Here is a 13,406-nt window from a genome sequence, read left to right on the forward strand (position 1 = left end):
TATGGCAGAAGGACACTTTAGTGGCAACTGCGAGAAGCTGTTCTGTCCTCATGGACCAATATTCCTACAGAATGATTTCAACACCTCGTCGAAATCTATGCTATGACGAATTGCTGCAGTTCTGAAGGCCAAAAGATGTCCAGCGTGCTACTAGATGGGTGTCTCTAATACAGTGGCCATTCAGTGTGTGTGTTTACAAAAATGCTAGATACACACCAAACAAAATTATTGCAGCCAAGTTGTTTTTCATTTACTATTCAGAAATGACTAAGAATGGTACTTATGTGGTAAGGCCCTTTTACACCGGCCGATAATCTGCCGGTGCAGCGAGTGCCGATCTACGAGACATTGTTGATCGTCACTCGTTTGCTCCTGTCACACAGAGCTATGGCTAGGGACGAGCGGTCATTACTCCGATCGCTCTTCCCCATACGTTGTTATGTCGGCAGCGCGTCTCCCTGTTTACACGATAATATTTTACTTTTTTCAGACCATACGACGAGCAGATGATCAAGCATTTGCTCGTTCATCTGTTGATCGCTGTCCTGTTTACACAGGGAAATTATCGGCAACGAGCTTTCTATGAATGAGTGTAAAACCCCCTTTAGGTAGAAAAGTACTGCACAGATAACCTTTATACTGAGAGGACCGAATTATGGAATGTCTTTTTAACTGTACATATTAAAGGAGTTCACTGCTATAGATGGTCCCTTCACAATAAGCTCATTACAAAGTGTGCCCCTGCTGTGAACACCAGCAAATAGCTGCAAATGGTTGGGAAACCTGGCAGTATGGGTTCAATTTCCCTGCAGGGAAAATTAAGCATTACACAGTTCTCATGGAAGTCAATGGATGGTCTATGTAATGCAGGACAGGACAGGTCCTTCATAGCGAGAGGCGCACTTTGTAGCAGCTCTCCACTTGGCCAGGAGAGGAGGATCCTGAACAGCGGACCCCTCCCTATTAATTCAGATTTCCCTAATAGGGTATATGAAAATGGGTTTTTTAAACTGGACAACCCCCTTAAGGAGATTTCTCCATGAAGTAGGTGGACTATGCTTAACACTGGGTCAGAACACGTTATTACAGCAATGCTCCGAACATCAAGCCTTTTATCCAGACTGTCAAATACAGACCTCCTCTAAACATTCCATTTTGGCGCAGTGCAAAAAGTAGGGGAGCAGCAGATACAACTATTTTATTAAGAAAGATTATAGGGGTGTTCCCATCATAGACCTTTATGGCATATCCACAGGATATGCTATAAATGTCTGACAAATGCAGGTCCCACCTCTGGGACTCGCAACCATCTTAAAAACAGGGGTCCACCTTGGCTGTTACTGTAATCTCTGCCACGTTTTAATTCGTTTTCCGCCTATATGTGGGATTTCTGTTCTGGATATAAGTGGGGGTCCCAGAGGTGGATACGCCATACGTGTCTAAGATGGGAATACCCCCATATATTTTTTTTGTTGTCTTTTTTCATATACATCTCTAGGCAACTCCTTTCAAGCTACACTTTGACACACAATCCCAACATGGCACAGTTTGGGAATGGAAAACAAGTGGAGATTCTTCCTCAGTTGTGGGTACGATGTGACGGCACAGATGTAGAAAGCACCTGTTGGCTTGGAGCTGAGCCTATCGAAACCAGTAGGAATGAGATTACAGGAATGAGCTTCCACATGGTAACTTGTGCAGGTCAGTGGCAGGAGTTCCTGCTGGATAAATTCTCTAATCTTGTATGAAACCAGTGCTGATCATTATATCTGGCAGAGTTTGGGCAGCAGTACTACTTGCTATCATTTCGTCAGTCCTATTCAGTGGTACTTGTAAGAGCTTACGAAGAACTGAGTAGGGGCTCATGCACACAAGTGTTTTTTTTAATGTCCGTGTGCTATCCGCAGTTTTGCAGATAGCATACTGATCCATTAATTTATATGGCATCGTGCACACGACCATGATCATTGATCCATGTGGGGGCTGCGAGTCCGGGCTGCAAAAACTCAGGACATGTCATTTTACTGTCTATTTGCGAATCATGTGACCTACTCAGGGGGTTGGGACAAACTGGCGACATCAATTTCAGCCTTCCTTTTTTTTTTCGGATCTGTGATTACTGATGACATGCGGATGTACTACGGAAGGTTTTTTGCAGACAAATGGACCGCACATACATACAGCGGATCCGTAGTTTTGCGGACCGCAAAATCACCACAGTCACGTGAAATAGGCTTAAGGACTCATGCACACGGCCGTTGTTTTCTTAAGTGTCATGGCCGTTGTATTTTTTTGGATACTGAACCACTCCTTTATATGGGTCGAAGCACACATTCATTTTTTTTTTATTTTTTTTTGCAGTGTGTTCTCTCCATAAATATGTAAAACATTTCCTATTCTCGTCCATGTTTGCGGTCCGTCTCACCCATTCTAGTGTATGGATCTGCAAAAAAAAAATGGACTTCACACTGAAGTCACTAGGATCGGTGTTTCACAGTCCGCAAAACCGTAACGGTCATGTGCATGATGCCTAAAATGTTTCCATTCTTCTGTAATGAAGCAGAGAACAAAGAAAAATATAAAAAATATGTCAAGGTCTTTCATGTTTAAGAAACTAGAGACACACATCCAAAGCTAAAATGCATGGTCTCCCAGGGTATGTCCTACACAGAGTTGTATTTGATCTATTATTACTAGTTTACGTTTAACCCTGTGGTGGAAATTAACCTATGCTAATTGTATTTTTTTTAAATGTTGTTTTTAAGCTGTATTCGCACGGATTGGCTTTTGACCTAGCAAAATCCAATAAACATTTAATATAGGAAGCATGGCAGAAATCTGATTTCTGCTGCGAATGTGCATTTTGATGTGCCTTGGATCCACGTGAGGATTAGTCACATTCAATGGGACCAATTTGCGTGTGGAAATTTGCCAGCTATTCCGTGCGGACTCGCATGCATGTGATGCAGATTGTCCTCGTATATGACATTGATTTCAGAACGAAGTTCGCGCCGAAATCAGTGACATATCCTAAACGTGTCCACATTCTCATCTGATGGAATCAGCAGCACCAATGACCATTGTGCACTAAGGATCGATTGTTAGGTGATGCTTCACTGGATCCCGGGTGCTCATAGACATTAATTGATGGTAAATGATTTCAAAGTATACGCCATATAGCGGTATCTCCTTAGTCTGTGGTAACACGACATGGGCAATTTGAGGTTTTTGACACCATTTTTGCAAAACTCCATAATTTTCGCAAAATCATGACAAAAAACGCAAGGCAATTGCGACGTGTGAACCGGGATTGTCAGATTTTTATTTTACTTTTGATAGCATTGAAGCGTTTCTACATAAACTCTCTGTGAGGTCAATTCATCTCATGCATACTAGAAATTAGTAGTTAAGCAATATAAATACACTTTTTAATGCATTTTAAAACAATGGTAAGAAGATTTAAAATAATTTTAAGTGGTATTACAGTTTCCGCAACTAAGGTTGTGTTCACATGTCACGGTCCAAAAAATAAATGCAAAAACACAAATTTCAATAGGAACCTTCATTGTTTATTTCCAGGGGATAGAGTCTGTCCTGGTCATGTGATGGACACACAGGTGCATGGCTTGTTACAAGTCACAGTTCTGATTACTCTGCTGTAACTATGATCAGACTTGCACCCCTGGAAATAAACATTGAACAAGTTCCTATTAAATGACCGCGTTTTCTTGCTGTATATTTCAAACTGTTAGTATCCAAGAATAAAACCTTTTTATGTGTATACATTTAATAAGCTTTTTGCAGTTTAATGCTTAAGAACAGAGTCAATGCCAAGGCAATGTTCCCTTAATGTTTCGTTCCACGCCCTTGGACTAGTGCACGCTGCAAGCAAAACGCTGCAAACTATGAGGAATTGATTCAGAAAGTATATTAGAAAATTGTAAAACTTTTCATTGTACAAAGAATAACATTTATTTGCTGAAACCAGACCCTTTAATAGCCTTGCTTATGAATGTAGCAGTTGATTTTAGTATTTTTGTCCTCATTGAGAATAGGACTCAAGACGCTCATTTTTTACAAATGGCTGCTTTGCTACATTCACAAATACGGTTGGCTGGAAAACCATTTTGACAGATAGTGTTGTTCATCGCAGGTCCAACTTCTGACAAATCTACTTTTCCAAGTCTTGAAACCCTAAAGAAATCCCACAAGGAAAGACATCATTCTTCTGCAGTAAGTTTATATTTTATTCTTAATCGATTACTTTAGTTTAAATCTCATTTATTGGGTAATTGAGATACTACATAAGGGCGTCAGGCCTATAGAGCTTCAGTGTCTGTGACCACCACAGAGAATTATTCAGACCACTTTAAACTTTCCCATGTACTGGATGCCATTTTCTATATATTTAACCTTTGCGTATGGGAAGATCACTGTCCTATTTTTGGAGCGTAACCTAACTTTTCAAGTGACTTTTCAGAATAAACTGTCATGTGTGTACATGAGGAATAACACTATTTCTGGCTATTATATGGTGGCCTTATGTATGTGGCATTTTTTAGCAGTTTTCCCCTCTGCAGGCTCCTTCTCTAATTCTGAGTTTTCTCTGAGCTAGTGGGCGGAGCCTAACTACTATTATGTCTTCTATACACTGCACACATAAGGTAGAGGAGAATCCTGCTCTCCAATCTCTATCATCTCTCTCTTTCTCCCCTCTCTACAGCTATATATATCTATATCGCTTGACATATGAGCAGTGTAGCTGTGAATCCAGCACCGGGGTGAGAAATAACACTTATTAGAAGCTGCTGCAGGGTCGCTTTCTGCCTCTCTGTTATTGTGCTCCTGCTTCATCCTCCCATTTTTATTTACTATGGGCAGCTGTATTCTGATATGTCTTGAAACAGAAATAGCAGTAAATTTAGAGTGAGTGAACAGTTAGGCGTGGATGAGGAAAGGAGTCTGATAAGAGGAGAGAGGCATTTTTCTCTAATATATTTTAGTTTCTTAGATTTGATAGTACTAATTGATTTATGCAAAGCCTGTTGAGTTAGTGACTATTTAAACTGGGATCATTAACTTTACCGCGCCTGTAAAAATATATAATTTTTTTTTAGCTGTTATTTTTATTTTTTCCGTTATTAGATTCAAACAAGGGGATTTGCTCAATACGACTTATTTAGCCCCAGCACAGTGGAAAATTCTGTTTTAGACTCTCAAACCAATGTCACTGTAGAATTTGTATGGAATGGAGTAGACCGTATTCTTCAGATGCCACCTTTGACTTCTGCTTCAACGCTGGTATGTCTTAAAATGTTGTCCATTTTCACTAAGTGCTTAACAAAATGTTATTCCATTATTTGCACATTTGTTTGTGTTATTTTTATGCTGATTTTTTTTTTTTCCCTTTATTTTATACTAGAATATCAGGGTGGAGTCTGGAGATCTTAGGAGTCCTGTGTACCCTGTGTATAAAGAGCTGGATTTCCTTCTGGTAGACCAAATATCTTTTTAATCATTTAGATACTGTGTATTATGATCTCTATTATACATGGTAGAATGGACAAAACTCAGGACCATGACCCTGTTTAAATGTTATCTACGCCTTTGATGCAAAGCTTTTTTTTTTAATGTTTTAAAGAGCCTCTGTCACCAGATTATAAGTGCCCTATCTCCTACATAATGTGATTGACACTGTGCTGTGTGAGTAAGTCCCAAAGAAACATTACCGGAGTGTGAATAGACTTCGCATCCTGGCTGGAGGCGATGTCTATTCACTCTCAAGACACTTCGGTAAAGTTACTGTGGGGGTAAGTGACAGCACAGCGTGATCTCACGAGATCACGCTGTGCTGTGAGTACGGATGGACATGAATGAGGAGAAGTGTATGATGCAGATTGATCAGCGTCATACACTTCTCTTTACAACGCCCACTTGGTCAAAATTTGAAAAACGCCCAGTTGGGCATTAAGAAACTAATTAGCATAAATCTAAAACTGTTCATAACTTGATCAAAAATGATAGTTTTTCAAAATAAAAACCCACTTTTATCTACATTACAGCGCCGATCACATTATGTAGGAGATAGGGCACTTATAATCTGGTGACAGAGCCCCTCTAAGTTATTTACAAAAACTTTTACATTTGTTTTTATTAAAAACATTTTTTACTATATGAGATACAGCTTCTACGTATCCTATATACATAGGCCCTGTATCGTTCCGTCAAAGCCGATTCCAACAGGTCAGCTGAACTGACGGCTAGGTTGAAAGCTGTTCCTGCGTGTCTCTAACTGAATTAACTGACTGAATCGGCTTTGACAGAAGGATACAGCTTCCATGTATATAGGAGATATAGAAGTTGTATCTTCAAAATAGCAAAATTTAGAGAAAATTTGTAAAAAAAATAGAATTTTTCTGAATTTAAATGCATCTTCTTGTAAGACAGATGGTAATACCACCCAAAATAGTTACCAGTTCACATTTCCCATATGTCTACTATATGTTGGCATCATTTTTTGAACATTATTTGTTTTTTAGGGCGTTACAAGGCTTCATAAGCAGCAATTTCTCATATTTTGAATAAAATGTCAAAAGCCTTCTTTTTTTTTTTTTTTTTTTTTTTTAAGGTACCAGTTCAGTTGTGAAGTGGTTTTGAGGGGCCTGTATATTAGAAACCCCCAGAAAACACTCCATTTTAGAAACTAGACTCCTTAAAGTATTCAAGACCGTATTTAGAAATTTTCACAGAAATTTAAAGCAAAGTAGAGGTGAAACTTACAAATGTAATTTTTTGGGCAGAATACCCTTTTTATTCATTTTTTTTCAGTAAAACAGAAGGTTTTACCAGAGAAACGCAACTCAATACTTATTGCCCAGATTCTTCAGTTTTGAGAAATATCCTACACATGGTCCTAGTGCGGTAATGGACTGAAGCACAGGCCACCAAAGCAAAAGAGCACCTAGTGGATTTTGGGGCCTCCTTTTTATTAGGCACCATGCCCGGTTTGAAGAGGTCTTGTGGTGCCAAAACAGTCAAAACCCCCCAAAAGTTACCCTATTTGGCAAACTACACCCCTCAAGGAACTTATCGAGGGGTATAGTGAGCATTTAGATCCCACAGGCTTTTTGCTGGATTTTGTGGAATTAGGCTGTGCAATTGAAAATCACATTTTTCCGATAAAAAGGTATGAATTTTTAATTTTGACAAGGAATAAAGGAGAAAAAGCACCCCAACATTTGTAAATTGCTAGGTGGAAAAACGGCAGAGCTCAGAAAGGCAGGAGCGCTATTTGACGTGTAGATTTTGCTGGATTGATTTCTGGGAGCCATGTCTCATTTGCAGAGCTTCTGAGGTACAAGTACAGGTGAAATCCCTTAAAAGTGACTTCATTTTGGAAACTAGACCCCTTGAGGAATTCATTGTAGTTTTCATGGGGTGCATGCAACTTTTTTTATCAGTTTTTTTATTCTATTTTTAAGAGGCATGGTGGCTAAAAAAACAGCAATTCTACTATTGTTTCTTACTCCTTTTTTTTTATTTTATTTTTTACAGCGTTCACCGTGCGCTATAAATGACATAATCAATATATTCTGCGGGGCGACACGATTACGGCGATACCAGATGTTTATAGTTTTTTATGTCTTATGATGTTTTGCACAATACAATACTTTTTATAAAAAATTATTTACTTTTTGTGTTGCCTTAATCGAAGAGCCATAACGTTTTTATTTTTCCATCAAGAAAGCCGTGTGAGGACATTTTTTTTTGCCTAACAAATTGTAGTTTCGATCAGGACCACTTTTAAATACACGCGACTATTTGATCTTTTTTTTTTTTATTAAATTTTTTGGGAGGTGAAGTGATCAAAATAATTGCGTTTCTGGTATGCTTTATTATTTATTTTCTTTTTATGGCGTTCACTGCGTGGGATAGATTACGGCCGCGGCAATACCAATTATGTATAGTTTATTTATTTTTATTAATGATAAAGGTCTGACCAGGGAAAAAGGGGGATTTTTACTTTTTATTACTTTTAAAATGTTTTTTTTATTTTTACACTTTTTTTTTACTTTGTCCCACTAGGGAACTTAAGGGCAGGAGGCCTTGATCGCAATTCTAATACACTGCACGACATGCTTAGTGCAGTGTATTAGAGCTGTCAGCTACTTGCGATCCACTAGGCTTCCGTAGTTGGCATAGCCGGAGGCCATTATTAGGCCTCCGGTTGCCATAGCAGCCATCGCCGCCCGCTATCATGTAGCGGGATGTCACTGGTGGTTTAACCCCTAAGAAGCCACGATCACTATTGAACGCGGCTTCTAAGGGGTTAATCAGTGGGCACCCCACTGAAGGAGCTGCGGCAACTGCTGTACGAGACAGCAGTTGTCACAGCTCCTGTATGTGCCCGGAGGATGGCCAAAATGGCTGATACTCCCATGACGTACTATTAGGTCATGGAGTGCGAACGATGCAGTTACCGTGACCTAATAGTACGTCCAGGAGCGGGAACGGGTTAAAGAATATCTTTCCAATGCACCAACTCTATCGGCCCTATCTTCCCATATCACATAAAAGAAAAATGGAAATTTATCAATGAGTCGTATCAGTAGCCTTCTGTAGAAAAGAGAAATTAGACCAGATGTGGTATCCGTTTGCCCAACCAGACTCCTTATACCACTGTTAGTAATTCTTAAGGCTCGGGTTCTAGATTCAACATCAAAAGCATGACGTAACTGAAGGTATTTATATAACTGAGCATGTGATGAGGCAAATTCTGTTTCTGCCTGAGCAAGCTGTTTAAGTCCTTGCAACCCAACAAGTTGGGCTAGGCGTCTCAATCCACCCTGTCGCCAAGCTTCAGATCCAAAAGTGCTTCCAACTCAGAGTCATGGGGTATCCCAGATGACCGTAAAAAGTGTACAGCCTTTTAACCCTTGCATATTCCTGATATGCCACCATAACTTTTCATTCCATAGAGAGTGGGTAGCTTTTTTTTTTTTTGAGTGTTGTGTGAAGATGTTAGGGTACTTTTACACTGGCCAATTTTGGCCATAAAACGAGACCGCTCGTTGTTCAGCGCTTATTGGAGCTATGATCAGTAATGTATGGGGACGAGCGCTCGTTACTACGATCGCTCGTCTCCATACATTTCCATCATGTCAGCAGCACGTGTCCCTGTTTACACAGGGAGCTGTGCTGCCGACAACGATAATATTTTGTGCTGCATAAGCGTTTGCTCGTTCGTCGGCTGGTCGTTGCCCTGTTTACACAGGGCATTAGCCTCTGACGCTTTCTATAGTGAGTCTATGTTCAGGTAATGTAGAAGTATAATAGCGCTAGAGTTTATACCACCTTCCCTTTCCCATCTGCTCAAAGGTTGCAGTAGGCTTACAAAATAATATATTCTGAGACTTTGTACTGTTAGCCCCCCCCCCCCCCCATGTCATCTTTAGCTCGTTGCAAGGTCTCTAATTTAATGCATTGCCACTGCCCCAGATGAGAGAGATTTAGAGGGTTTTAACTTTGTAGGAAAAGTGTTGTGGTTGACTGTCTAAGGCTTTAGCCGCATCTAATGAGTACAGCACTCTTTTACCCACATTATCTGCGGGGATCTGTAGGTTTAGAAAGAGCCTCCTATTAATGGCGGTCGACTTATTTGGCATGAAACCAGTTCGGTCAACATAAATAAGAGTCTGTATAATTTTAGTAAGGCATTTGCTTAAAACTTCTGCCATGATCTTTTTGTCCACTTGTAAAGGGGCTTTGTTATTGGCTGATGAAGCTACCGCCTTCTGCAATTTCTCCAACCGTAAAGGAGCATTAATAGATTGTCTACCACTAGGTATTCAATAATCTGGTGGTTCTTTTGTATTTCAGAACTATGAAGGGTTTCAAAATATGATCAAAAAATATTAACCCTCTCCCGCACCTTTGCGTAAATGCATGTCCAGGTGAGCAGTAACTACGCACACCTTGGCGTGCTGTTACGTCCGCGCTTTAACAGTTTACTGCCACGCGGTGCTACACCGCAGAGGCTGTTAACTGTGCAGGGTGTCTGCCCTGCTCTCCGTGTTGCCGATCAGCGGCCCATCGCCGCTGATTTAGCCAATTAACCCCTTAGATGCGGCGGTAGATTGCGATCGCCGCATTTAAGAGGTTTAGAGCAGATTGCCAGCCCCCACATGCATTTGCGGTGGCTGGCAACCCTTGTCACGGCAACCGGAGGCCAGACAATGGCCTCCAGGCGGCCATGTATGGAAGCCTAGGAGGACCAGCCGGAGGCTGGTCGTCCTAGGCTTCCTGTCACATCACAATGAAAGTTAGAATAAGTTACACTACGTAGGTAGTGTATTGTATTATAACAGCGATCAGAGCTACAAGTCTAAATGTCCTGTAGTGGGACAAGTAAGAAAAAGATAATAAAAATGTTTTAAAATAGGGTAAAAATATAAGTTACATAAACAAAAAATGCTTTTTTTCCTAGAAATATTTTATTATAGGAAAAAAATGAACATTTAAAAAAAAAAAAGTACATATATTTGGTATGACCGCGTTCGTAACGACCCCAACTGTAAAACCATAGTATTATTTTTCCCGCATGATGAACACCGCAAAAAAAATAAGTAAAAAAACACTAGAATCACTATTTTTTTGGTCACCACCCCTCCCAAAATATACAATAAAAAGTGATCAAAAGGTCGCATGTACACCAAAATAGTAGCTATAAAAACTACAATCCGTTCCGCAAAAAACAAGCCCTTACACAGCTTTTTTGACTGAAAAATAAAAAGTAATGGCTCTCAGAATATGGTGACGAAAAAATTATTTATTTTATTGTGCAAACGCTGCAAAACATATAAAAACGATATAGATATGGTATCGCCGTAATCGTACCGACCCACAGAATAAAGTAAAATTATCATTCATAGCCCAGCGTGAACGCCATAAAAAGAATGAATAAAAAACATTGTCAGAATTGATGGTTTTTGGTCACCTTGCTTGTCAAAAAATGGAATAAAAAGTGATAAACAAAAATCACATGTACCACAAAATGGTACCAATGAAAACTACAGATTGTCCCGCAACAAATAAGCCCTCGCACAGCTCCGGTGAAGAAAAAATAATGAAGTTCTGGCTCTCAGAATATGGGGATGCAAAATGTGCAGAGTGTTCCAAAAGCGGATAAGATCAGGCGCCATTTATCAGTGCGACACCAGCCACATATCTGCGAATTATTATTTATTTACCCCATTATTATTCCCTCTTATTATGCCCCTGATGTACTCCGCACAGATTACATATGCCCCCACATTATAAACTGAAATACCAGCAAAACGCCAAATAGAACTACTACCAAGCTAGCTCCAAAAGCCAAATGGCGCTCCCTCCCTTCTGAGCCGTACACCGTGCCCAAACACCAGTTTACGTCCACAGATATGGCATTGCCATACCCGGGAGAACCCGCTTAACATTTTATGAGGTATTTGTCTTCAGTGGCACAAACTGGCACAATATATTGTGCACTAAAATGGCATATCAGTGGAAATGTTTTATTTTTACTCCACCATCCGCTGCACATTAACCCCTTCGCGCACCCAGACTTAATAGCATGTCGTGGTGTGGGGGATGATGCATGGAGCGGGCTCACGCGCTGAGCCCGTGCCATATGCTGCGAGTGTCAGCTGTGACACCCGGAACTAACGGACATGAACAGAGATCGTCCTGTTACAGGAGCCTGTAAAAATGACAATATTCTGCAATACATTAGTATTGCGGTATATTGTACCAGCTATTTACTGATTGCTGGTTCAAGTCCCCTAAGGGGACTAATAAAATGTGTAAAAACAAAAGTAAATAGTTATTATTAGTGAAAAAAATTATATTTAAAGTCCAAAAAAAAACCTTTTCACATTTTTTTTCTCTAAAGTAATGTAAAAAATCACACAAAATTGGTATCACTCTATTGATGGAAAAATAAAAAAGCTATGGCTCTCAGAAAGCGGGGAGGGAAAAAAGAAAAAGCAAAAAATGGATCAGTCCGGAAAGAGTTAATTACTTTCTAATGAAAAAACATTTATGACCACATGTGGGGTATAACCATACTCGGGAGAAATTGCTTTACAAATGTTGGGCGGCTTTTTCCTCCTTTATCCTTTGTGAAATTGAAAAAATTAAACATTTTAGTGGAAATAACATTGATATTAATTTTCACTGCCTAATTCTAATAAATTCTGCAAAACACCTGTTGGGTCTAAATGCTCACTATACCCCTAGATAGAGTCCTTAAGTGGTGTAGTTTCCCAAATTGAGTCACTTTTGTGTGGTTTCCACTATTGTGGCCTCTCAGGGGCTTTGCAAATTCGACATGGCACCCGAAAACAATTTCAGCTTAATTTGACCTCCAAAAGCCAAATAGCGCTCCTTCCCTTCTAAGCTCTGCTGTGGGTCCAAACGGCAGTTTATTACCACATATGGAGTATTTACGTAATTGGGAGAAATTGTTTTACAAATGTTGGGGTGCTTTTTCTCCTTTATTCCTCGTAAAAATTAAGTGTCTACGTTTTTTAGAAAAAGTAGATTTTTAAATTTACAGACTGATTCCAATGAATTCAGCAAAACAACTCTGGGGTCAAAATTCTAACTTTAGCCCTAGAAAAACTCCTTGAGGGGTGTAGTTTCCAAAAGGGGGTTACTTTTGGGGGGTTTCCACTGTTTTGGTCCCTCCCAGTGCATTGTAAACGCGACACGGCACTGAAAACTATTCCAGCAAAATCAGAAATCCAAATGGTGCTCCTTCCCTTCTGAGCCCTGCTTTGGGTCCAAACAGCAGTTTATTACCACATATGGGGTATTGCTATAATCGGGAGAAATTGTTTTACATATGTTGGGGTATTTTTTCTCCTTTATTCTGTTCAGAAAAAAAGTAGATTTTCATCTTCACATACTAATTAAAATAAATTTATCAAAAAAACTGTGTGTTCAAAATGCTTACTATACCCCTAGATAAATTCCTTGAGGGGTGTAGTTTCCATAATGGGGTCACTTTTGGGGGATCTTTACTGTTTGGCACCACAAGACCTCTTCAAACCTGACATGGTGCCTAAAATATATTCTAAAAAAAAAAAGGCCCCAAAATCCACTAGGTTCTCCATTGATTCTGAGGCCTGTGTTTCAGTCCATTAGGACACTTGAGCCACATGTGGAATAGTTCTAAAAACTGCCGAATCTGGGCAATAAATATTGAGTTTCATTTCTCGGTTATAACCTTCTGTGGTACAGATTTTTTTTTATTACAAATGAATTTGCAAATTTCACCTCTACTATGCTTTAATTTCTGTGTAACACCTAAAGGGTTAAAATACTTTTTGAATGCTGTTTTGAATACTTTGAGGGGCCCAGTTTTA

General features: G+C 39.6%; 1 protein-coding gene across 2 annotated transcripts in view; it reads left to right on the plus strand.

Annotated features, from left to right (window-relative positions):
• ZWILCH (zwilch kinetochore protein) overlaps positions 1-13,406 on the plus strand; it is a 62,479-nt gene that overhangs the window by 23,388 nt on the left and 25,685 nt on the right. For both annotated transcript variants that reach the window (XM_075858324.1, XM_075858323.1), the window contains exons 5-8: positions 1,499-1,701; positions 4,154-4,233; positions 5,146-5,301; positions 5,423-5,494. In XM_075858324.1, the coding sequence (XP_075714439.1) occupies positions 1,499-1,701; positions 4,154-4,233; positions 5,146-5,301; positions 5,423-5,494 (511 nt within the window). The remainder of the gene's footprint in view (positions 1-1,498; positions 1,702-4,153; positions 4,234-5,145; positions 5,302-5,422; positions 5,495-13,406) is intronic.

Source organism: Rhinoderma darwinii, chromosome 3, assembly GCF_050947455.1.
Source record: "Rhinoderma darwinii isolate aRhiDar2 chromosome 3, aRhiDar2.hap1, whole genome shotgun sequence".
NCBI classification, from domain to species: Eukaryota; Metazoa; Chordata; class Amphibia; order Anura; family Rhinodermatidae; genus Rhinoderma; species Rhinoderma darwinii.